The sequence below is a fragment of the Orussus abietinus genome, unplaced genomic scaffold (genome assembly GCF_000612105.2).
Source record: "Orussus abietinus isolate OABI.00-Male unplaced genomic scaffold, Oabi_2.0 scaffold26, whole genome shotgun sequence".
Classification (NCBI taxonomy): domain Eukaryota; kingdom Metazoa; phylum Arthropoda; class Insecta; order Hymenoptera; family Orussidae; genus Orussus; species Orussus abietinus.
The window spans coordinates 50,411-72,494 of record NW_019395989.1 but is presented as its reverse complement, the minus strand read 5'-3'; the positions used below and the strand labels follow the sequence as shown (position 1 = coordinate 72,494).

The 22,084-nt window shown below is 41.1% G+C and overlaps 8 protein-coding genes across 9 annotated transcripts; 4 read left to right on the top strand and 4 right to left on the bottom strand.

Moving 5' to 3' along the window:
* Positions 1-176: 176 nt before the first annotated feature.
* Positions 177-3,157, top strand: LOC105703580 (structural maintenance of chromosomes protein 1A). The gene is made up of 11 exons (XM_023433998.1): positions 177-288; positions 387-513; positions 642-741; positions 809-987; positions 1,071-1,209; positions 1,317-1,781; positions 1,860-2,288; positions 2,367-2,578; positions 2,651-2,819; positions 2,900-2,951; positions 3,102-3,157. Exons 1-11 carry the CDS (start codon positions 177-179, stop codon positions 3,155-3,157), a joined length of 2,040 nt encoding a protein of 679 aa, XP_023289766.1.
* An 18-nt stretch (positions 3,158-3,175) lies between these two features.
* On the top strand, positions 3,176-3,926 carry LOC111674301 (structural maintenance of chromosomes protein 1A-like). The gene is made up of 4 exons (XM_023433997.1): positions 3,176-3,233; positions 3,305-3,370; positions 3,458-3,615; positions 3,769-3,926. The coding sequence occupies exons 1-4, from the start codon at positions 3,195-3,197 to the stop codon at positions 3,884-3,886; spliced, it is 381 nt and encodes a 126-aa protein (XP_023289765.1). The 5' UTR covers positions 3,176-3,194; the 3' UTR covers positions 3,887-3,926.
* A 1,115-nt stretch (positions 3,927-5,041) lies between these two features.
* LOC105703717 (structural maintenance of chromosomes protein 1-like) lies at positions 5,042-5,574 on the top strand. The gene is made up of 2 exons (XM_012432299.1): positions 5,042-5,168; positions 5,240-5,574. The coding sequence occupies exons 1-2, from the start codon at positions 5,134-5,136 to the stop codon at positions 5,424-5,426; spliced, it is 222 nt and encodes a 73-aa protein (XP_012287722.1). The 5' UTR covers positions 5,042-5,133; the 3' UTR covers positions 5,427-5,574.
* A 116-nt stretch (positions 5,575-5,690) lies between these two features.
* On the bottom strand, positions 5,691-9,117 carry LOC105703712 (ralA-binding protein 1). The gene is made up of 10 exons (XM_012432292.2): positions 8,899-9,117; positions 8,481-8,685; positions 8,250-8,388; positions 7,938-8,179; positions 7,593-7,854; positions 7,326-7,506; positions 6,948-7,262; positions 6,422-6,815; positions 6,102-6,349; positions 5,691-5,956 (listed from the first exon to the last, which is right to left on the bottom strand). Exons 2-10 carry the CDS (start codon positions 8,563-8,565, stop codon positions 5,840-5,842), a joined length of 1,983 nt encoding a protein of 660 aa, XP_012287715.1. The 5' UTR covers positions 8,566-8,685; positions 8,899-9,117; the 3' UTR covers positions 5,691-5,839.
* Positions 9,118-9,335: 218 nt separating this feature from the next.
* LOC105703714 (prion-like-(Q/N-rich) domain-bearing protein 25) lies at positions 9,336-11,790 on the bottom strand. The gene is made up of 8 exons (XM_012432296.2): positions 11,585-11,790; positions 11,178-11,309; positions 10,856-10,996; positions 10,650-10,784; positions 10,300-10,557; positions 10,089-10,193; positions 9,941-10,012; positions 9,336-9,861 (listed from the first exon to the last, which is right to left on the bottom strand). Exons 1-8 carry the CDS (start codon positions 11,760-11,762, stop codon positions 9,791-9,793), a joined length of 1,092 nt encoding a protein of 363 aa, XP_012287719.1. The 5' UTR covers positions 11,763-11,790; the 3' UTR covers positions 9,336-9,790.
* A 1,999-nt stretch (positions 11,791-13,789) lies between these two features.
* LOC105703716 (multiple epidermal growth factor-like domains protein 6) lies at positions 13,790-17,308 on the bottom strand. Its single transcript, XM_012432298.2, has 7 exons — positions 17,142-17,308; positions 16,164-16,331; positions 15,945-16,079; positions 15,648-15,785; positions 14,937-15,209; positions 14,255-14,389; positions 13,790-14,173 (listed from the first exon to the last, which is right to left on the bottom strand). Exons 1-7 carry the CDS (start codon positions 17,197-17,199, stop codon positions 14,100-14,102), a joined length of 981 nt encoding a protein of 326 aa, XP_012287721.1. The 5' UTR covers positions 17,200-17,308; the 3' UTR covers positions 13,790-14,099.
* Positions 17,309-17,530: 222 nt separating this feature from the next.
* On the top strand, positions 17,531-19,641 carry LOC105703715. Its single transcript, XM_012432297.2, has 3 exons — positions 17,531-18,098; positions 18,175-18,439; positions 18,591-19,641. Exons 1-3 carry the CDS (start codon positions 17,956-17,958, stop codon positions 19,233-19,235), a joined length of 1,053 nt encoding a protein of 350 aa, XP_012287720.1. The 5' UTR covers positions 17,531-17,955; the 3' UTR covers positions 19,236-19,641.
* LOC105703713 (interleukin enhancer-binding factor 2) lies at positions 19,339-21,546 on the bottom strand. Of its 2 annotated transcripts, none has more exons than XM_012432294.1 (5): positions 21,432-21,546; positions 20,767-21,067; positions 20,381-20,687; positions 20,054-20,311; positions 19,339-19,960 (listed from the first exon to the last, which is right to left on the bottom strand). In XM_012432294.1, the coding sequence occupies exons 2-5, from the start codon at positions 21,064-21,066 to the stop codon at positions 19,674-19,676; spliced, it is 1,152 nt and encodes a 383-aa protein (XP_012287717.1). In that variant the 5' UTR covers position 21,067; positions 21,432-21,546; the 3' UTR covers positions 19,339-19,673. The 2 variants fall into 2 exon arrangements, with proteins under 2 accessions (XP_012287717.1, XP_012287716.1); XM_012432293.1 differs by having other exon boundaries at positions 20,767-21,073; positions 21,333-21,521.
* Between the last annotated feature and the right edge of the window lie 538 nt (positions 21,547-22,084).

Here is a 22,084-nt window from a genome sequence, read left to right as displayed (position 1 = left end):
GCACTTTCTGACGCGACGCTGTGATTGGTGGAAAATCGATTCCCGCGGTCGATATTTTTCAAACGATTTGAGAGTTCGAACTTCATCTTGTTTAAACAATTCGAATTCTGGTCGTTAGAACGAAATTTGGGAAGAGTCGTTGCATTGGTTGAAAGAGAGTCACGTTATATTCTGTGATGTCAGTGTTTTTAAAGCAAATTGAGATAATCAATTTTAAATCCTACAAAGGACATGTACTTGTTGGTCCGTTTAGACAGTTTAGTGCTGTAATCGGGCCGAATGGCACAGGTAAGGCAATTAACATTGTACTGATAATATTTTTTATTCATATATTTAATATTTTACTTGTGAAAATAAACAGCAGTGTACAAAATTATTTATCGTAGGGAAGTCCAATTTCGTTGATGCGATCAGCTTCGTCATGGGAGAAAAGGCATTCAACTTGCGTGTTAAAAATTTAGGTGAACTCATTTACGGAGCATCATTAGGATTACCTGATTCACCTAATCAATGGTATTGAAAATTTTATGAGTTTATCTACTAATCTATTATACATTAATTACGGAGGGATGTACAGATCGAATGTTAATTGTATTCTGTCATTTGTTATGGGTGAGTAATTAATTCCTTGTCATTTTTAGTACCTCTGTAACAGCTGTTTTCATCTTGGCGAGAGATGAAACAAAGAGTTTCACACGTTCCATTAAAAATTCTGCGTCTGTGTATCAAATTAACGAAACGGTAGGTATAAACGATAGGTTAATAATATTTGTAAATAGATATCTGACTTTGCACTGTTGTTTTATAGGTCGTTGCCAATACAGAATATTTGGAAGAACTGAAACGGATTGGAATAAATCTGAAAGCCAGAAACACTTTAGTACCTCAAGGGACGATAGAATGCATAGCCATGAAGGATCCGAAAGACTTGACAGCACTTTTAGAAGAAATTAGTAATTCGAAAGAACTGAAACCTGAATATGACAGGTGCGTTGGTAACGTTTATGTAGATGTAATTGAAATTGTTATTTGTTATGGAATTTGCACGAACTTAATTCTTCTTAATATAGCACCTGGTCTAAGGCATCAGAGATTGAAAATGAAGGTCAGTTACTATTGGAAAAAAGAAGAGTATTTGCTGCCCACAAAAAAGCGATTGTTCAACAGGTGGAAGAGTTTGAAACGTATGAACGTCTAGAAGAAGAATACGTACGCAACATTTTTAATTTTCAGTTTCGAACAGTTAGATTATCAAACAACTACTGTACGTCTCGAGAAAAACAGAAGTATATAATCTGAAATTGTTTTTATCGCAGATCGAGAAACAATTGACGTTTTACTTATTTCGCTTGTACTACAATGAAAAGGATATCAAACAGTTGAAAAGTGATAAAAGTGAAAAGCGATATGAGTTAAGTAAATTGGAAGAAAAGGAAAGAGAAGCAAACGAACAGTTACTTAAACAGAAGAGGGAGTTTGGAAAGCTGGTCCGAGAACTTGCAAAGCTGGAACAAGATGTCCGAGAGCAAGAAGTGGAAATGTCAAAGAAGAGATCTAAATTTACTGAAAGAATGCAGCAAAAAGCGTATCTTCAGGAAAAACTAGAAAGTGCACAGAAAAGTTTAGAAAAAGCACGCTTGGAACATGAGGCGCATAAGGAAGCAATCAAAGAATTGCAGAATCAGTTACAGGAAATCGAAAGAGCTAAAGCTGATTACGAATCAAGCATTGAAACACTTTCTCAGTCGCAAGGTATAGATATTCAATTGATGGACGAACAGGTAATTAAATTAGTCTTAACAAGTTACCATTTTCTAATTATCCTACCTATTAAGCTAACATTTGAATCTTTATTTAAGTTGCAAGAGTATCGCAGGCTTAAAGCTAGAGTGGGACAACAATTGACTCGATACTTTCAAATTTGCGATACGCTTAACAGAGAACAAAAGTCAATGCAGGACAAGCTTGACAATGAAATTAGAAAAAAAACTGAAACTGAAATTAAATACCAGCAAAAAGTTCATGCTAGGGATGAGTGTATAGATCGAGCTAAAAGATTAGCAGAACACATTAATACATTAGAAACAAATTTAAAAGAGCAACGAGCATTGCACGAAGAACTAGAAAGGGACATTGCCACATCGGATGAGAAGATTCGACAATCTCAGGAACAGTTAGAAAATATCTTCCAACAGTTAAACAAAGCCAAGGCGAATAAGGATGATATGTCTAGATTGAAGACAAAGGCAGAAATTATAGAACGTTTGAAAAATCTTTATTCTGGTGTAGTAAGTATGTCGATGTCATGACTATTAATTATTAACTTATTAGTAATCTAGATTTAAGAAAGCTTTAAAATATTTCAGTACGATCGAATGCATAATCTGTGCCAGCCATTTCACAGTCGATACAAGATTGCAGTGACTAAGGTTTTTGGAAAATTTATCGACGCAATTGTTGTTGACAGTGAGAGGACAGCTACGCAATGTATTAAGTATTTAAAGGAACAACTTTACTGTCCTGAAACTTTTCTACCGTTGAGTAATCTGCTGGTTGAATCGTTGAAAGAACGACTTAGGTATTTTATTTAACATTGTTATGAATATTTTTTGTTATTCTAATTATTTTCATAAAATTATAATAATTGTAGGGAAATTGAGGAACCGAGGAATGTGAAGTTGCTATACGATGTGATTCAGTTCACTCCGTCAGATGTTGGCAGAGCTGTATTATTTGTCACAAAGAATACTCTCGTTTGCGAAACTCCAGAGGATGCAAGGAAAGTAGCTTATGAAATGGATGGAAATAATGTGTACGATGTAAGAGATGCGACTGTTAAAAATTTAAGTAAGCTTGTCGTGTAGGTTATGAATTTTATATTGTATAATTTATTTTCTAGTGCGTAGCATTGGATGGAACGTTCTTCAAGAAGAGTGGATTAATATCAGGAGGTACTTTCGATTTAGAGAGGAGAGCTCAAAGATGGGACGAGAAAGAAATCGCTGAACTAAAGTCTCGAAAGGTTTCTTCCCTCGCACTCTTATTTCTCATAGATTTAATTGTTTATCAAGGACGTTGATGTTAAATTTACGTACTTCCAGGAAAAATTATCGCAGAAAATAAGGGATTGTTTGAAAGTATCCAAGAAGAAGGCTGAAATAAATATATCTCAGTCTCAGATTCAAGGACTTGAAATGCGACTGAAATACAGCAAAAATGACGTGACTGCTATGGTAACTAATCACTTCATTTCCTGAATGATATTTTTTATGAAAATCCTCGCAATTGGGTTTTCTATTTACAGAATGAACAAATAGCGAATCTCAAAATCGACATAGAAGCCCTCAAAGGCGAGATAAATAGTTATAACGTGAGTAGTGGTAAAGCAGTACGTTACTGTCTTCAAATTTTGTAACTGCGTAATTGTACAATAATCAAGAAAATTATTTCATTGTAGTCTACTATAGCAATGATTGAAAAAGCAATGGCCGAAAAGAATCAGAAACTTCAGACGATCTCGACACAGATGAACATTATTGAAGATGGTATATTTGCAAGTTTTTGCAGGCGTATCGGTGTCAATAACATTAGACAATACGAAGGAGGAGAAATGCGGTATGGAATACAATCGTTACAATTACAGCTTTTCCCCTGTTACGTTTATTATTTTTTCCTGCCATACTTTAGTAATTTAGAAATTACCTCGTTCAGAATTCTCACAATATTTTTTAAGTTTTGCCATTTGGTCAATTAAAACATGTATTTCAGATCTCATCAAGGGAGACTCAACAAGAGAGCAGAGTTTGAGGAACATTGCAATCGTATACGCAACCAATTAGATTTCGAAGAACAGCGAGACACTATGAGTTTGTATCATGTCTATTGAAAGTTATATTATGGTAGGACGTAATATCATTAATAACGTTATTTTTAATATCGGCAGGTAATATCTTAAAATGGGAGAAAGCAGTTAAGACGGCAGAGGAACATTTAGAGTCTGTTGACGAGGCACAAGCAGCAGAGAAAGCAGACTTTGAACAATTTAAAGCTTCCTTTGAGAAGTTGACGTCCACTTGCAATGAAAAGAGTCTTCAGGTTGATCAGAAAGAGAAGCAACTACGAAGTTGCACACGAGCTGTCAGAGTTGTTGCAAAAGACATCGTAGAAATTCAGAAGCAGATTAACATGCTCAATTCAAAAATCGAACAAAAGAAAGCTGAATGTCACTCCATCTTTGTAAACTCCAAGGTGGTATCGCTGTTTATATGAAGTGAAGTTCTGTGATAGTGTTAATTATACCGTGATAATTATTCCCTACTCAGTTGGAAAACATCGAAGTGCCTGTGTTGCAAAGAAATGTAGAGTTAATGTCTGACAGTACTTCTAGTAGAGTAGACAGTTCTGAATTGGACGATGAATTTAGTACAACTTCCTTCCAATTATATGGACATGAAAGTCGTGTAATGGTGAAGTATACACAGTTACCCGATAACTTGAAGAACCTAGAAGCAAACGATGTCGAAGAGATATCTGAACAATATAAGAAGGAAATAAAAGACCTTCAAAATGCAATAGGGAATATAAAGGCGCCAAATATGAGGGTCAGTGACAGTGTTTAAAAATATTGATCTGTAATTAGAGACTCGAGTTGAGTTGTCAATCATCTAACATTACTTTTTTTTTTTTGTTAGGTTGCCGAGTTATTCAGCGTAGCGAAACAGCAGTACGAAGAAGTAAGGGACCAAGTGAAAGAGTTTCGTGAGAAGGCTGTGAAAGTGAGAAGTAAATTTGAGAAGATAAAAAAGGAGAGAATTAAAAGATTCATGACTTGCTTCGAGCACGTCAACAAAAATGTTGATTCTGTGTTCAAGGTTCGTACCTCTCGAACCTCTTCGAACTGGATCATTGTAATGTTCAGTGATATTTACTTATTTTTAAAACCTTTTAAGAATATTAGTCACCAGTTTTAACAACTTCATTTTAATTCAGGCATTGACAATGACTGATTCAGCTCAAGCATTTCTGATGTTACAAGAACCGGAGGAACCGTTCTCGAGTGGCATTATATACTCTTGCTTCACTCCTACGAAAGGCTGCCAATCCATATCAAATTTTTCAGGCGGAGAAAAGACCATGGCTGCTTTAAGTCTTTTATTCGCTACACACAGGTACCATAATAGATCTAATATCACTTTTCGTAATATTGGAAACAACTTTTAACCTCCAATGTGTTATTTAGTTATCGGCCAGCACCATTTATAATCTTTGATGAAATTGATGCATCGTTGGACAACCACAATATCAAACAGGTGGTGCATTATATTCGGAGGAAATCAAAGTCACAGCAGATAATAGTGGTTTCACATAAAAACCAGTTTTTCTCGAAAGCCGAAGCTCTTATTGGGATTTGTTCAAACGTATGTTAAGTTTAGGAAATTTATAAATATCTGTCCAGTTCAGATTACGTTTATAAAATTTCTGGTGTATATAACTTTCTTTTAATTTTCAGGGTAAAGATCCCATACAAAGCAATGTTTTCACTGTCGATCTGACTCGGTATTCACGTGCCAGAAAACAGTGATTGTTGCAATGAAGGCAATGGTAACAGTTGTTTCGTTGTCTTTTGACTTTCAAGCTGCAGGAACAAAATCGGATATCATCGTTAGGTTTTAATTTGTTTTTACAGTACAACATAATTAATCTTATTTATTTCTGTTGAGTTTGGCCTCAAACATCAAAGTTATTTATATATAAATTATATAGTATAACGTCTTTATTTCCATTGAGGGCGAAAAGATCCACAATCTTCATTCTTTCATTGAAGGCAGTTGTTACGATATTAAATATTCTTGATGCCATTAACCAGATTCAGTTGGTGCATCGCCAACTGGACACGTAGCTCCACACAGGCGTCTTTTTCTTCGATAATACTGCGTATAAGAGTTGCCATTTTTTTCTGCAATTTATAAAACGAAAATAAAATTTATACAATTTTATGAGGTACGTAAAAAGTGTAAGTAAATTTCCATCGATTTTCTCGAACTCCGAAGAGTGTACCGAAAAGAAAGTTTATACCGAGAATTTTCTAACTTCAACCGTACCTCCAGTAATTGATTTTCCTTGTTTAGTAGAATCATCGCCGTTATTTCCGCGTCATTTGGAGAGTGTACCCTCTCTTGAGGCTCGTATTTTTCAGGACCCTTTTCCGCCAAAGCGTCAACTAATCTCCTGATCTCGTTTTTTTCCTGAACGATTCGCATTTTCATCGATTCCTGCATCTTCACTAGTTCTCGATAGATTAAGATTTCCCGAAGCTTCTCCGTGGGATCGTCTTCTTCTGGAGTATCTTCTACGATTTCACGTTGACACTTGTAAATGTAAAGATTAAGTTCGATAGAAGATTCGCTGGAAAGTTACATACCTTTAAGGCGTTTGTCCAATGCTTCTGTAGTTTCCTCCGCAGTGGGGTTCGAAGAAGTCAATGAAGGCTCCGAAGAGTCTACGGTGTCTTTGCTGTTGGAAACTGCTCGTCTCACTTTTTTAGTCTCTTCGTTGGACTTTGGTGGGGGCAAGGAACACAACGATGTCGTGTCATCTTTAGTTTCTTCCGAAGGCCGCAATTGGTTGTCGTTTTTGGTAGCTGGAACCACCGATGACAGTTTACGTGGCTCTGTTTTTGATTGACCCACTTCGGACTCCGAAGTCACTTTAGCTTTCGATAAATTATCAGTTTGGTTCTCGTCGCTAGACTTGACTTCGTCATCCACAGTTTTCTGCGATGCTCCTTCAAGCTTCTGAACTGTTTTGTATTTCCTCTGCAATGTATGCATTATCATTGACACTTTTCATTTATAAACGTTAAAATTTTTATTTTCTACCCTACTTAAACGTGAAGTCGAGACGATGAACATCACAGAATTATCCACGTGGAGAATAAGTTGTCCTACCTTTAGTTGGGTGATCATACGTTGAACTTCCCACAGTTGTTCTTCCCTAGATTTTGTGACAAATCCTGCATTCATTTGCATGTGAATCTGCGAAAGCAGTGACTCCTGTTTGGCCAACTCCGCAGCGATGGCTTCCGCAGTCTCTGGCAGACTCAGACTGCCTGCTGAGAGCGGTGGCACATATTTTGTCAGCTTAACCGTTGGGAAGAGAGCTTTACAGTGGAACAAGAGGGCGAGAAGCAACCGATGGCTCATTTGTAGCACTGGGCTCAACGTCATTGCGATTGTTTGCGCGTTCATCTTCGTACTTTTCTCCTGAAATCCCAACGATTATCGATACGGAAGATCTTAAGTGTTCCAACATCTTTCGTAACGTACACAGGTCGTTACGTGGTCCAGATGCAAAATGACCCAAGCGAGGAGAACTTGATTACATTCCGGTAGTTGTTGGGTCAAGCGAATCAGCTGGGCTTCCCTCTGAGCAACCTCCTTCGTCGATGCTGCTTGCTCGAATCGAGACGTTAACTCACTGTTCTCTAACACTGGTTCCGGTAATTCCCTATACGAGAAATTAGTTTCAAAAAACTTTTGTTATATGGTGAAACACAACACTTTGTAAATCAAAATTTGAATCAAGATGCAAACCTCAAAAACAATATTAACAAACTGGTAGCTACTGTAGGTTCAAACTCTGACATGTTGACCGATTCGCGTTGGTGGTACAGTTTTTTCAGAGCTTGTACTTTCGATTTAACTCCCGAGACTTTGTACAAGCCTTCGACATTCATACCATGTTCTTCCACGTAATCGATGCAATCTCGTACGACTAAAGGTAGTTCTACGCCATCGTGACATCGACTTCTTTCTACTGCCAAGTGTAAACTGACTCCAAAAATTGGTTGTTCATCTAGAAATGATATTGATGTTACAAAAATTTATAATATGTATAAAGAAATATCCAGGGCGGGAAATATATTAAGGATATCTTACCACCGATGTCTAAACCTTCTTCTTCCCCATGTTTCCCCTTTTTTTTTTCCTTCAGCTTGAACTTAGTTTTTTCAGTTTTCCGCTTCTCTTTGTCTGCATCCTTTTCGTCCTTCTCCTTTTTCCGCTTTTCCTTTTCCTTCTCTAGTTCCTTTTCTTTTCCATCCTTTTCCCTGGACTTCTCCCGCTTTTCCTTCTTCGATGGGAATTTGAATGTTTTTGATTTCTTTGACTTTGACGGACTCCTAGAATAATAACGTCATTAAATAATGTTTAATAATAGTAAAGTTAAATAATCCACACAGGTTTCTTTACTTTGTCTCTTGATCTTCGTCGGGTGAACTTTCCCCTTCCAGAGTCGCGTATCCTCTGTCCTTCGGTTCCTTTTTCTCCTTTCGCTTCCCCCCGAGCAGTTCCTTCTTCGAGTGCTTCTCATGCCCCCCTTCGTCGCTGTCTACAATTACATGAATTCAAGTACATTCGAGTCAGAATTACATTCGATTGCAGATAGCGCTCTGTTTTCGGATCCAAGAAATCACGCCTTACAATCACTTTCGTTGCTTCTCCTTGCCGAGTCGGAAGCATACAATCCTGGGAACTCCTTCTCGACATCTGGACTCTCGAAATCCATGATTCTAAAAATTATAGTTCAGGATGCCGTTCACAGTGTCCTCGTCACTGAGTGCCACATTCGGCACTGATCGACCTTAATCAGCTTTTAACCATGGTCAGTAGTTGCAGAAAGCACGACCTTAAAAACAATTGCAATAATTCAATGATAAAGTCATAGATACGAGACACTTGTCATTTAATCGGCTTCTGTTAATCGCATTTGGCAAGTGTTTTGCTATTTGCCACAAGCCGAATGTTGCGTCATTTTCGAAACTAGAAATATCACTAAATCAACCATTTCGTGAATATTTAAAATAAACGAGTACCGAGGAGAAAGTCATGGAATACTTGCCATTTATTTGGATGCACTTAACCACACTTGACAAGAATCTGTCTCTGCGTTTTACTGGTTTTGTTTTCTCGAGCGATGTAGCGCGTGCGTCTACATCGTGAGGTTAGGTCGAACTTAACTGCGTCTCTGTTTTTAAACACATTACAAAAATTGCTCAAAGTTTAAACACCTGCGACTCGCAATTTATTCAACGCATTTAATGCCACCTTGCAAGAATTCTTCGCAAGTTGATTTAAAATGACAATTGTTGACAAATGCGATTACACCATGAGTTTAGAGCTTATACCTACATTGGATTTACGGTTTTAATTGCGCGCCAAATACAAACCCAAGTCAGCCGAAACAAGACGAAAGTGCATTATAAATATATTATATTTATCCGTGACATTGTTTAAATATGTTTATTGATAATATTATATAATTTATAATATTCTACCTTTCATTAGTTTGCAGTTTAATAGCCTGTTACAGTAAAGGTACATCGAGTGCTCTTTACGTTCTAACGGTACGTACAGAGTGGCAATATCAAATACTCTATATATTAAAGGAAGGAAACGATTTCCATTGAGTGAGTCTATGCTGGACGATCGCTGGAGCACGTAGAAGGATATATATTAAATACATTTATGAAGGAATGGCACATTGAATATTTATCATTTCCACTCTGGTATACCTCGAACTGCATCGTTATGCCTGTAATCTACTTTTGTACTGGAACGTATTACTCTGCAGTCATATAATATCTATTAGAAACTGTAGAGCAATTTTGTACCATAAAAGTATCGACATGGAAAATTATTAAACGTGCTCTTCGGTGCTGCATGCCTTGGTGACGTAGCGTTCTAGGTGAATACGTATGAGTACGTACAGATACGTTCATTTTGGTGGATAACTAGCTCATCAACAGGAACGATAATAAAATAATTGGCAAGATCCAACTGAATGGTCGACAAATCGTAGCGTCTGAAATTGAAATAAAATACATATTTACATGGTAGTTCTGCATTCGACATCGAATACCAATTTTCTACTATCAATTTACCACTTTCACTGTAGCGAACGCAATCCAGGAGGTCCTCTGTGATTGTATACTCTTCGGCACATTTGCAGGTTCCTGAAAAAAAAAATGTTTCTTTTAATTATAAAGGCATAACCTCAAAATATGTTTTCATATTAAAAGCGTATTTTACCATCAACGCAATCCACGTTGGACCATTCGTATCCAGTCGACGATTCATAACCTAGGTTAGTTTTAGTAACGCATTCTCCAGAGCTTTCGCAAGGTTGATTCAGTCCTGCGATAAATTGATACAATGAATCGAAGCAATGACATAACATAGGAATTAACTTTATAATTAAAATAAGACTTTAATGTGTTTAATTAATGTATTTATATCGTACCAACGCTTCTCAAGCAGGTGCCTGCACGACGATGATAACCTCTGGCGCAGGTGCATCCTCCATCGAAGCAAATAGAATTCGAAATGAATTGTTGACACTGGGTGTCTTCTTCGCAAGGCTCCCCAACTGCATCGGCAGCCTTCAGACATCTCTTCCCATCGCTTGAAGTCACGTAATCCACTTTGCAGCCACAAACATCGAGACATCTGGAGTCATCGACGATGCACTCTTCGTCATTCGTGCACCGCTCATCAAGGACTGGGTAATATAAATGAGTATAAAAAATTATATTTAATTAAGAGTTGCATATATAATAGCAGGTGGCAAATTTAATAGAATGTTTTTCTCACGGGCATTTTTAATGCATCTGGTTCCATCCGAGCTTCGATGGTGCCGAAGTGGACAGGCACAGACTCCGGAGACGCAGAAGGCATCGGTGTTGTCCACTCTGCAGTTAAAAGAAGTCTGGCAAAACTCTCCGAGACCTGAAAGAAGAGAAGACTGGTATTTTTCTGTATTTATTGAAGACATGTTGCAGATTTATCGAGACCAGTACCAAGAGATTTATAACATCTTCCATGGATAAAGTGGGACCCGAGAGAGCATTGACAGGTATTGTCTCTACACTCTGCCTGGGCTGCGAAGGTGACTCGACACTGAACATCTTTCACACAGGGATCTCCTAGAGCCTTGGCGACTGGAATTTGCATAAGAATTAACACCAAATGTAAGGAAACCTAGTTTCAAAGCAATTGTTCGACTGCCAATAGAGGCTTCGGAGTAACTCAGCCTCAGCCAAAAGTCCATCGCTGTCTCATTGTATTACTTTCCAATACTATTTTCTTATTTGTATGATTTTTTTTCTACTAGGTACGAACCTTGAAGACACTGCACGTGGGTGCGATTCCTGTCGAAGAGGAATCCCTCTTTGCAGAGACACTTTTCGCTGTCCCTGCAGCAGAATGCATGCTCCGGACACTCATCATCGAATTCACAGGGTACTTGGCTCTCTGCGGAAGAAGGGTGAACGAATTTAAATTCTATTTTCCTACGATATTCTAAATCTATACCATACGTTACGAAATAATTTCCAAATAGTAGAAATTAGTACAATATGTCTGAGTAACTGTTATAAAGTAACAATATCGTTTCCAACAGTGTACTTTATATTGAAAGGATTTTTAATTACAGGGCGCATCGAGGGTAGCTCGGGAACGTCGATAGAGTTCCGCACCAAGTACATGGAAGAATCATATCGGATGTTATCACGTATATACGTACGTACTGATCAGTCTACGAGCGGTGCATCTGATCGACGGATTGGAAGCTGAAGAGATCGCGATCGAGGAGATGCCGACGACGAGCAGAACCAGGAGATCGAATTTAAAAAGCCTCGGAGTCTTTTCACGGATCGATGATCGAGTCGATCTGCGCCGATCGAGCTCGCCTCTATGAGCGGTCATCGGGACGACTTCCTCCTGACATCAATAGGATGTCAGGGACTGATTGGCACTGTTAAAACCCGACTATTTTCGTCCTGAAGAAGAGCACTTCTTCCTGGGAGCAGCGTTTAGCATCGACGCCTTAAACGACGCCCTAAACGACGTCTCTCCCGACCCTGGGCAAGAGAAAAACGGAGTTAACACCCGAGGCTCAAACGCGGCGTTAAAGAACGACGGTACTCGATTTAATGCCTCTCCTAAAAGCGATTACCACACGCCCTGAGGATATTCTTAGTTAATAATTTCCTCTTAATGTCCCAGACACTTTTTGCCACCAGGTGCAAGGAAGACCTAAACGTTTTGAGGCTTCCAGAATATTAAGACACCTGCCACCTGTTCCTGAAATTCGAATCGCCCACGACGCACCTATCGTCTTTTTTAATAATTCCAAAAATCGGATATTTATATTTTTATCTCATTATTATTTATCTCTTATCATTTAGTGCAGATTAATGCCGTTTTTTAATGGCAAGCGTGACGTGACTCTATTTTTTATACGTATCCTAATTACTGTATTTTATTATATGTATCCTAATTTCAACTTTTAATGTTAATGTCAAAAGTCGTGTGAAACACTAAACTGAGTACGAGTCTAAAACTAGAATTTAGTACGTCCGTTATTTCAGCCGCGTCGCAACTTTGTTACGTTTAACGATTAATATTCATGAGACGAACGGATGACGACTGAGGAAAAATACGTAATGAGTAATGTGTAAGAGTGTGGGGGGAATAATGGAGACTAATAAAATTTACCATTTCAGGTGATCGGTGTCTCCAACTACTGCCGGGCCTCAGTCTTACAAATTTCCTGCAACTTTGCGCTGCAACTTTATGCGGCACTTCCTTCCGGCCGAGCTGCGTGCAGTAATTCTACGGATTACAACTTTGCGTGGCAATTAATCGATTGCAACATTGTGCGGTGAACGTCGATTGCAACTTTGTGCGGCAGGAAATGCCCCGGCTGCAACTTTGTTATTAAAAAAACTGCGATGCAACTTTGCGAGGCAACGATCGACGGCAACCTAGTCGAGAACGGCTTGCTGCAACTTTGTGACTACTTCCGCTTGCAACTTTGTTATTTAAAAAAAAGTACTGTTTGTCTGTGATTTTGCAGGGCAATGCGATGCTTCCACGCCGAGTAGCGAAGCACTACTGATAGAACCGTCGTGGCCACATCGGGAAGGCCAACCAGGTTGCAATCGAGCCCGCCTCGTCTCCGGTGTCGTCCTCGACGGTTCCCGCTACGTCTCCAGGTCCGCTGGCAGTCTGCGGAACCGTCACGAGTGGCTTGGTCCTTTTGCCCGGTTAAATGGGACCGCTCCTCGCCTTTCGCCTCGACCTCGAGAAGCGGTTCAACGATCGACCAGCCGACGTAGTAGCTCCGTAATCGCGTAGCAGTCCCCAGGTAGCACCTGCGACCTGGCCCAGGGTCTGGCCCCGCCCTGGCAATCTTATCAGCGACCCGATAAAGGCCGCAGACCGCCGCCTTATCGGAGAGCCATCCTACACGCGGCGAGGTCGAGCGACGAAGGTAGACCCCCGAGACACCTGTGCGACCTCCTCGGTCTCACCATTTTATAAGAACAATCACCGGAATAAACCTCATATCAAAGGAGAAAATATGAACATTCGAGTTAGCTTAGGATTTTCCCTGGACTGAGTATATCATTTTTGGTCTCATCGATCTTAATCATTTCCAGTGATAAGGCTCTCCAGGGGAGTTTTATCAAAGGGCAAGAAAATCCGCTCGAGTTACTTCAGGATCTCCACCGAGCCACTAAGACAATAGTCTTCACTGATATCGGTCTCACCAAGGGAACTGAAACTCCACCCTGGATTTACTTCAGCATCATCACTGGGCCATAATCACGTTCCACGGATTTATCAAAATTTCGAGTGATAATGGTCTGATCAAAGGAACCGAAAATTCGCCCCCGATTACCTTAATCATCGTCCCAGGACCACCGGTGGGAATTTCGGAGTTCGACTTTAAAAACACGTCGTTAGATTTAATCCTGAACTCTTGTATAAACTGTACACATGCGATTATAAAATTAAAGCGAACTCGTGGGCAGGCGCACCTGTGCCCGGATCGGAGCACCCGAGAGGACTACACGAAGGATATCTCTCGAAGAGTTCGCAGCTTCCCTGGACCGGGACCAGAAATCCTGCCTCTGGGTCCCACGGAGAGCGATTCGATCCCGTAATCGAGCCGGCGTTCTCTGGGTCTTGAAATTGCGCGTCGTCGGCCCGGCAGGGGAGCGCAATGACCCTCCTCCGAGTCCTGCTCGGATCTCTTCAGGATGAGTGGGAGAAGAGCGCCAGCAAAGAGAGCAAGAGGAGCACCGCCGACGCCGTGGCCGCGTTCGCCCCTGAAAAAGCAGGAAGTCAGACAAGGACGAAGAGAGTCGACGCCTTCGTGTGGGTGGAGGGGACCACGAAGAGAGCCCTACCGGCCACGCATTTCCCCTCCTCTCGGTAGAAACCCTCGGAGCAGATGCAGGTGCCGGCTATGCAGCTCAGGCTCTTCGGGTCCGAGGAGTCGTCCTGGTAGCACTCGTGGTTGCCCTCGCAGTTCTCGCCGAGACCTGGAAAAATACCTCTTCAGGGTACACTTCAGGGTCTACTCATTCGATCGACTTCGTACTTAAATTCTAAATACTTGCTAATGAAATTCAATTATCTGGAGGGGTGGATTTCATTTGCCAGGAGGTCAATTTCCCCGGCGAAAAGGGGAATTTGGAGCTCCTTGAAAATTATGAAAATCATATTAACTAGCGATTTTTATTTCCAAACGAATTTAAATCCCTTGCAAATGAAATTAACCCTTTCGCAAATCATGCTAGCCATGCGAAGGAGGGAATTTGAAATTGTAAAATATTGCTACGTATGTATGATATTATGTTAAAATACGGCGAAAATAATTAAATTCTGAAACCGGTGGCCGCGAACTTGTATCGTGTATCGTCACGGACGTGAATTCACGTCAGCGGTCGCGAATGTGTTAATATCCCCTTAACATTTAATCGACTTTTTTTTAATCGCAAACACCGATTAATGGACTTCCGGTCGTTAAGCTGTTAATACTCTCTTTCTGTGGATTTATAGTGATATCGTATCTCCAAAATAGATCACCCTTGGTGACGACGCATCTGTCTGTAGACACATCGAAGTGCTGGCCACTTCTGCAGCGGCAGATCTTGTCGATGCACTCTGCCCCGAGAAGATGCAAGCACTGTACCGACTCGGCACATTCGCTCTCGATTTTCCACACACTCGGCAAACATCTACGTCCATCCTGGCTGATCACCGAGCCCAGTGGACACGTGCACTTCCGGTCGTGCATGTTGCACTCCGCCTCGGCCACGTGGGCGCACTCCTGTGACAGCATGCACTCCTCGCCAAACTCTGCGAATGACAAGTATCATTTAAAAAAAAAATTCCCCCCGCAAAACGCGACTACATACACCGAGTAAAAACATTCTAACTGAACCAATGAAACATTTAGTTAGTCAAAAAAATAATTATTTTAACGTATGAATTTTATTTTGAATGACAAGTATCGTAAAAAAAAAAAAATTCCCCCCGCGAAACGCGACTACATACACCGAGTAAAAACATTCTAATTGAACCAATGAAACATCTAGTTAATCGAAAAAATAATAATTTTAACGTATGAATTTTATTTTGAATGACAAGTATCGTAAAAAAAAAAAAATTCCCCCCGCAAAACGCGACTACATACACCGAGTAAAAACATTCTAATTGAACCAATGAAACATCTAGTTAATCGAAAAAATAATTATCTAAACGTATTAATTTTATTTTAGGATCTCATCCGAGGACCTATCGTTTTCCAGCAGGTATCCTCCAGGAAGTGGTATTTTTCCAAGCATTTGCATTGTCCATCTGCACATCGAGAGTTATCAATGATCACCTTGCACTGTTCGTCATCCTGGCACGAGGACCCCAGGGACTTAACACCTGGATATGGAATATCAATAGATTATCATTACACAGGGTACGAGGAAAATTACTGCAAATATGCAATGGTACTAAATTATCGTTATGTATATAGGATGAAATTGCGTATGGTATTTGATTATTACTGTACATGAAATTTTTTAATTATGCGTAAGGCACCTTTAAGGCATCTCCGAGAGTCGCCGCTCTTGACGAAGCCTGTCCTGCAGGTACACACTTTCAGGATAGAGTCGCAAAAGCCGTTCGCCAGGTTGCAATCGTCATTCCTGGTGCATGTTCGTCCCACGAGAGAACCTGAAGAGGACGAAAGAGTCTCACCGTAGATCGTCTCTGAATTTTAATCTTTTAATTCATGTTTTTACAATTGAAGATCCGCACCTGATGCTCTGCCTTGCATTGCGATGGCGGGGCCCATTCCTGGACAGTCCTTCCTCATTTCCCGGTTCTCGTCGAAGCACTTGCAAACGAAGTCATCGCAAATTGCATCCGGTGGCATCTTCGGGAACGAGATGCACTGCTCGGTGGTTTGGCACGGCACGGTTATCTCTGCTCGGAAAAGGGAAATTAAAATTATAAATAAATAATTTTAAACTCTAACACGTGATTACAGAGGTTCTAATGAAGGTCTTGAAACATGGGAAATTTCATTTTTCGAAAAAAAAAATGTATTTGTCCCGGACATTTTTTTTAAATAAAATTTCATGAACACCATGTTGTTTTTTAGGGCTCTTATAATTACGTATTAAAGTTTCATATTATTCGGTGCACATAATTTGGCGATAATATGTATACAGAATGACACTTTCGTAACGCCTTAAGGACTTCCCTCTCAAGGCTGTTATCAGGCTAAATGTTATCGACTTTGTTTCCAAACTGTCGGGGAAGGACGACGAATTCCATCAGTACTTATGGTTTAGAAAAACCTATTTTCGGTGCACGACAAATATAGTCCTTTATAACCAGTCAGGCAGTTATCGGTGGAAAAAATATAATCTTCCAACGTCTGTTATTCCCTTTGTTAACGAGGAATAATCCAGTTGAATTTGAATTTCCGATTAGTACACTGATAAGAATCTATGATAATTTACATACATTTTAGCGCAGCTCATAACCTAAGTCTCACATAGATAAACATTGAATGGAAAAGTAATGAATTATAAAATGTATAAATATACCTAATATCTTATAATAACTGCATAGATGGAGTGTTTTTTATTATGTATAAGAGATAGTATAAAATTAAAATTAATGTAGGAATTATGGCTATCGGGCACTCTAGTCGGAACATTTTCTTTATAAAGGATGTATCGGAGCTGTGACCAAATTGTTCATTAGTGGTTTAATTATTCTAATTACCATGATATTCGCCAACGACCGTGCCAAGTACAAGGAGCGACAGGAGAACTGACAGCATTTTGACTTTCTCGGCTTTAAATTTACCAAAAATGGGACAATTGGTACACTTATCAATTCAAACGCGACTATCATAGGAGATGAACACAGATCGGATTCCTGCGAAGCACTGTCAGGGGAAAAGGAAGAAAGGACTGAAAGTTTGATAACCGAGAGCTGATAACGTTCACTGATTGGTAAATGAGAACAGCGATGTACTCGATAGGACATAATCATCTAGCCAATGGGAGCTAATTACCAAAATCAAAATTGAGATCAATCATCCGTTACAGTGACTACTTCTTGCGAAACGATTCCTACATTAAATTATTCTCTAAACTTCGCCAAGGAATTTCTAAATTAAAAAAAAAACATAGAGAAAAGGAATTCAAAAGTCCACGGGGAAATTTTGAAATTTGAAGAAAATTTCAAGGGAAATAACAGAAATTCATAAACTCCGCCACGAGACCTTTGAGTTTCACAAAGTGTCCTTAAATAGATAAATGGTACTACAAACTAATTGTATAAACTATATAAATATCTGCACGCCTTGTATTTTCAATAGTTCGGAGTAAGGGAGGTTGATTTTCGAAAATAACTCAAAACTAAGGAGGCGTAGGTGTTCGTAGGAAGTATTTAAAGCGGCGCGTATCGATCCCGGTAGGCGCATGCGCGGCATTATTTGCGTCCTCGTCGTCGAGAGTACCGGGAGGAAACAGGAGTTCCTCTCGAGCAGGGTCTTCGTCGTCGATTAAAAATTGCAGGTGCATCCGGATCCATGAATTTGGCACCAGGTCGAGTGGAAGTCCGCACCTGCAGCGACGCAGGTTCGCCCTCGATGTCGAAGACGGACGATAACCTGTCCAACAGCGATGGACCGTTGCTGAAGAAAAATCTCTGCCGAAACGGCAGCGACTCGAGGTATACAGTGAAGACACTTTAGAGACACCACGAGGACCTAAAAGTAAAGGAATTAATTTTACGCCTAATTCCTCAGTTCCGCCAAAGATGGTCTAGGGTTCCCCTCGAAGGACACCCCGAGGTACATCGACTCCACACAAGACGACTCCGACTTGTCTTCCACCAGGAAGAGATACTGTTTCTGGACCCTGAGCTGTGCGTTACTGATAGCTGGTTTATGCAATCTGCTAATCACCGTCACCATAATCGCAGTTCTCCGTGTCAGCCGGGGAATGGAGTCCTTGGAGGTGATCCCTGAAGAGAACCTTATCAAGTTCTACGGCAGAACCGACCTGGACATGGTGAGAACTGGGTCCTGATATCGGGATACAAGTGGATTAGTTTCATAAGTTTCATAAACGAGATATCTCTGATGCCACTTTCACATCGCCTTAATCTACAGGTAGTGTTCGTTAAATGAGGACCTGGGTGTTGATTTTTACATTTTCTAAGGTCTCCTTGGAGGAGGGTGTCTGCCAGGGATACGGCGACGAGCCTATGGAGGTATCTGGGGACGAGGCAGGAGTGCTGATGGCGTTTTCTTCGGATAAAAGGGAGGACCGTACCAGGTCCAGCGTGGAGGTCCTTCCAAATGGTACCACGGTGTCCAGGGTGGAGTCCTTCATAGTGGAGGACCCTCGTACAGGAGAGGCATACTTCTCCACGGACTTTCCAAATTTTGGGCTGCCGGCAGGTGTGGAGAACATCGACATCAAGATCGCAGAGACCCACCGAGTGACCTCTCCGGTGAACGAGAGTCTCATCTTCGAGTCCAAGGAGCGAATTTCGATGCACGGGGCTGAGGGAACGTTGTTGGAGAGCAAGGAGATCCTGTGGACGGCTGGTAGCGACATGTTCCTGAAGAGCGTGAACGGCAATATCGTGTTGGATGGGAAAAACGGAGCGACGATCAATGTCAAGTACCTTCACGTGGCAGCGTCCTCCACAGGCCAGGAGGACTCGTCAAATCAGTACAAGATCTGCGTCTGCATGCCCCAGGGGAAGCTGTTCCGAGTGCCGGTATCTTCAGGGGCCTCCAAACACGTCAACTGTGCCCATGTCACGACTACGCTCGAGAGCGACCCCTGTCTCTCCTGAAATGACTAATTTCAATTACTAACCGTTAAATTAAATCTGTCGAAGGAACATGAGGAAGATGCTGGGGTACACCGGGGCCTGACGAGTCCCCAAGACTGCCAGATTTACGCTCGTATCAATTTACTCGACACTTAACTTACAGCGATGGACAAAGTACAATGTGTTCTTCCTGAAACATTCGGTGGAAGGTGTCAACCGAAACGCGCCAGAGGACTAAATAATCAGGCCTAATGTTACGAACAAGTCGGAGGGTCTCATTTCATAATTTCACGCACAATATCATTCTGGAGACTGAACTATACTTATCAGCGAAACTCGCGTATTGTAGATATCGCCTGAGGGTGGAAACCGTTCATCATTGTACACTAAGTTGAAATAAATAATGAACGAATGTTGCGCGATTTAACTGGACGAATGGAGTTTGTAAGTTAGGTTAGGTTAGGCGGTCTCTGTTATCATCTCTTCGTTACTCTCCTCCATGTCCTCTTGTTGCTCCTGTTCGGTTGGGGGTTCGTAAGCCTTTTCTAGAGGACTAGCAACGACTCCACCTGCCCAGACACTCATTTCTACGGCTAACTTGTTGCTGCCTTCCAGCAATGGTCTGTAACCGCCATGAGCTAACACACGTAACAAGGTCTGAGCAGTCAGACACACTTCGTCTTGCTGTTCCAGGGTCATGGCGGTGTGCACTCGAATGTTTCCACCTTCGCAGGGGTCTGAAATTCCTGAAATTGAAATGTTACGAGCAATATAAATATAATTCAGAGTTAACATTTATTTTGACGTTCCATTGATTTAGGTAAGTCTACGATGCACACCTGCAGATCCAGGAAGGAAGAGTCCCGAAGCGAGAAGCTGCAGCACTCTCTTATACGCCTGGTTGATCGGTAAAGCTTGTCGGCTGGGATTGTTCATTATTGCATTATGCGCTAACAAGTCGAGCATCCACGGAGAGAGCGGTTCGAGTCCCTCGAATCTACTTCTTAAGTCTCGAAGCAATCTGATCAAGACTTTAATGCTGGAATGATGCGCATTTTCTTCAAACCATCTAGAGTGCCTGATTGCTGCCAAGTGTCCTGTTTGGAATAATTAGTTGAGAGATCGCAGAATTGTGGAACGAAGGTGTTTTGGGATCGAGTAATCACCTTGACAGATCTTGACATCCAAATGCTGATCAGACTCCAACTTGCGCAGGTTTTGGTGCAGAGTGGTGATGAGTACTCTCACGGTACCCTCGTTGTTGGATATATCGAATCCTCGTTCAGTTTGAGTCAGTCTGAACACTTCTTTGGGGTTCACGGTTTTCAGGTCCGTGAAGACCTTCGTGCCGAGTGCTTCCACTGCAGTTTTGGTCGGCAAAGTCTTCAGAATTACGACGATGTCAGCGACGTTGTGGCCCTTGATCATGGTACCCTTTTTAAAGCTACCGACTTGTCTCACTTCTTCCAATTGCTGTGCAGAGATTATAATTGAACGTTACATACAAAAACAGATCATTGCGAACATTAAATCACACGTTTACGGTACTCACACACGCATCAAAAGTTCCAGGCGCGACGATCAAGTTATCGAGAACGCTTTGCAGCTTGGTCACGAGATTCAAAATCGAAGTCTGCTCCTTCGGAGTAGGAGACATGTCCGTGTTCTTCTTCAAGAGCGCAGTCGTGAAGTCCGACTCATCTGGCGCTGGCTTCACCCGGGGGAAGGCACTCTCGCAGAGTGTGTAATCGAAAGGATGGCGAGGCAGGAACTGTTTCCTCTGAAAGCCCATGCCTCGTCCCATTCCGCCTCTTCCTCCACGGATCATTCCACCGCGACCACCTCGGACCATACTAGTTCTGAAACATACAATATCTCCTCGTAAGAACCTTATCTCAATCAAATTCTATCAAGCTAATCAATTACAGAGGATTAAATTTCATTTATTCTTCAATTATGCGAATATAACCTCACTCTCGCCTCAAGTTAACCATTCCTGCACAGGAAAACTCATTCCAAAATTGTGTTCACTGGATATTTCCTACATTTTATCATACAAGTTTTGTCTTTTAATCTTTTTGAATGAGATAATGTCATAGCAAAAGAAGCCGAACTTACCGAATAAAGCCGGTTGAGGTTTAATGATGAAAAGTTGAAAAATGGTCGTCGTTACGTTCACCTGGGAATGTTAATTCAATTCGACTAGTTTGAACTTACTAAAAAGTACGACAGAATAGGTACTTTCGACACGTTCCTGGTCCGATCGGATGAAACGGGAGCGGCAGCGTCCTGCAGGAATTAACGAGAATTGAGCGTCATGAAATACAGAGATGTTGCGGAACATACTCTTTCAGCAGCTGCCCATAATTTTTAATCCAGATAATGGCGCCATCTCTCGGAACTCCGCGGAATTAACCTCAAAATTACCGGCAATATCAATGATGCAGGAAAATGTAATATCAACTTCCGTAATATCTCGTCGACTCTGCCGTCACTTTATTACCCTGTCGGTACTCTGAAATTCCGGGGAAATTCCTGCCGGGTAAAATGAGAATCTTCATCACCGATCCTCCTGACACCTCTTCGATCATCTCACTTCTCGAGGTCTCTTTACCAAAGTCAAAGAATTCAGAAGTCTCCATAGAAGCCCTGAAGGATACGGAGGTTCGATGCTCGATAAATAGTACGCTCGCCAACGGATGGCGGCGCTGTAATCATCTCTCCATCTCTCTTAATCTTATGGCGATATATAGGGAATTGTATTCTTTCTTTATCTTACCCACAATTCTCGCCTACTATATACGTCTCTCTTCCTCCCGTGTGTGAGATATCGTTTATTACATATGCGATCTCACTTTACCCCCACTTTT

Excerpts from the sequence above, each read along its gene's own strand:
- LOC105703580 (XM_023433998.1), top strand. The coding sequence starts at position 177 with ATGTCAGTGTTTTTAAAGCAAATTGAGATAATCAATTTTAAATCCTAC. Across the intron at positions 2,289-2,366 it reads AAAATCTTTATTCTGGTGTA|TACGATCGAATGCATAATCT; the intron begins GTAAGTATGTCG and ends AAAATATTTCAG. Across the intron at positions 2,820-2,899 it reads ATGGAAATAATGTGTACGAT|TGCGTAGCATTGGATGGAAC; the intron begins GTAAGAGATGCG and ends TTTATTTTCTAG.
- LOC111674301 (XM_023433997.1), top strand. The coding sequence starts at position 3,195 with ATGCGACTGAAATACAGCAAAAATGACGTGACTGCTATG. Across the intron at positions 3,371-3,457 it reads GCGAGATAAATAGTTATAAC|TCTACTATAGCAATGATTGA; the intron begins GTGAGTAGTGGT and ends ATTTCATTGTAG. Across the intron at positions 3,616-3,768 it reads TACGAAGGAGGAGAAATGCG|ATCTCATCAAGGGAGACTCA; the intron begins GTATGGAATACA and ends CATGTATTTCAG.
- LOC105703717 (XM_012432299.1), top strand. The coding sequence starts at position 5,134 with ATGGCTGCTTTAAGTCTTTTATTCGCTACACACAG. Across the intron at positions 5,169-5,239 it reads CTTTTATTCGCTACACACAG|TTATCGGCCAGCACCATTTA; the intron begins GTACCATAATAG and ends TGTGTTATTTAG.
- LOC105703712 (XM_012432292.2), bottom strand. The coding sequence starts at position 8,565 with ATGGATTTCGAGAGTCCAGATGTCGAGAAGGAGTTCCCAGGATTGTAT. Across the intron at positions 7,855-7,937 it reads AGAAGGTTTAGACATCGGTG|ATGAACAACCAATTTTTGGA; the intron begins GTAAGATATCCT and ends TATCATTTCTAG. Across the intron at positions 6,816-6,947 it reads GTATGATCACCCAACTAAAG|AGGAAATACAAAACAGTTCA; the intron begins GTAGGACAACTT and ends CATACATTGCAG.
- LOC105703714 (XM_012432296.2), bottom strand. The coding sequence starts at position 11,762 with ATGACCGCTCATAGAGGCGAGCTCGATCGGCGCAGATCGACTCGATCA. Across the intron at positions 10,785-10,855 it reads AAGATGTTATAAATCTCTTG|GTCTCGGAGAGTTTTGCCAG; the intron begins GTACTGGTCTCG and ends CTCTTCTTTCAG. Across the intron at positions 9,862-9,940 it reads CGTTCGCTACAGTGAAAGTG|ACGCTACGATTTGTCGACCA; the intron begins GTAAATTGATAG and ends TTTCAATTTCAG.
- LOC105703716 (XM_012432298.2), bottom strand. The coding sequence starts at position 17,199 with ATGCTGTCAGTTCTCCTGTCGCTCCTTGTACTTGGCACGGTCGTTGGC. Across the intron at positions 16,080-16,163 it reads AATGCAAGGCAGAGCATCAG|GTTCTCTCGTGGGACGAACA; the intron begins GTGCGGATCTTC and ends CGTCCTCTTCAG. Across the intron at positions 14,174-14,254 it reads GGAGGGGAAATGCGTGGCCG|GGGCGAACGCGGCCACGGCG; the intron begins GTAGGGCTCTCT and ends CTGCTTTTTCAG.
- LOC105703715 (XM_012432297.2), top strand. The coding sequence starts at position 17,956 with ATGAATTTGGCACCAGGTCGAGTGGAAGTCCGCACCTGCAGCGACGCA. Across the intron at positions 18,099-18,174 it reads CGAAACGGCAGCGACTCGAG|TTCCGCCAAAGATGGTCTAG; the intron begins GTATACAGTGAA and ends CTAATTCCTCAG. Across the intron at positions 18,440-18,590 it reads GCAGAACCGACCTGGACATG|GTCTCCTTGGAGGAGGGTGT; the intron begins GTGAGAACTGGG and ends ACATTTTCTAAG.
- LOC105703713 (XM_012432294.1), bottom strand. The coding sequence starts at position 21,066 with ATGGTCCGAGGTGGTCGCGGTGGAATGATCCGTGGAGGAAGAGGCGGA. Across the intron at positions 20,688-20,766 it reads CTGGAACTTTTGATGCGTGT|CAATTGGAAGAAGTGAGACA; the intron begins GTGAGTACCGTA and ends ATCTCTGCACAG. Across the intron at positions 19,961-20,053 it reads CTTCCTTCCTGGATCTGCAG|GAATTTCAGACCCCTGCGAA; the intron begins GTGTGCATCGTA and ends TTTCAATTTCAG.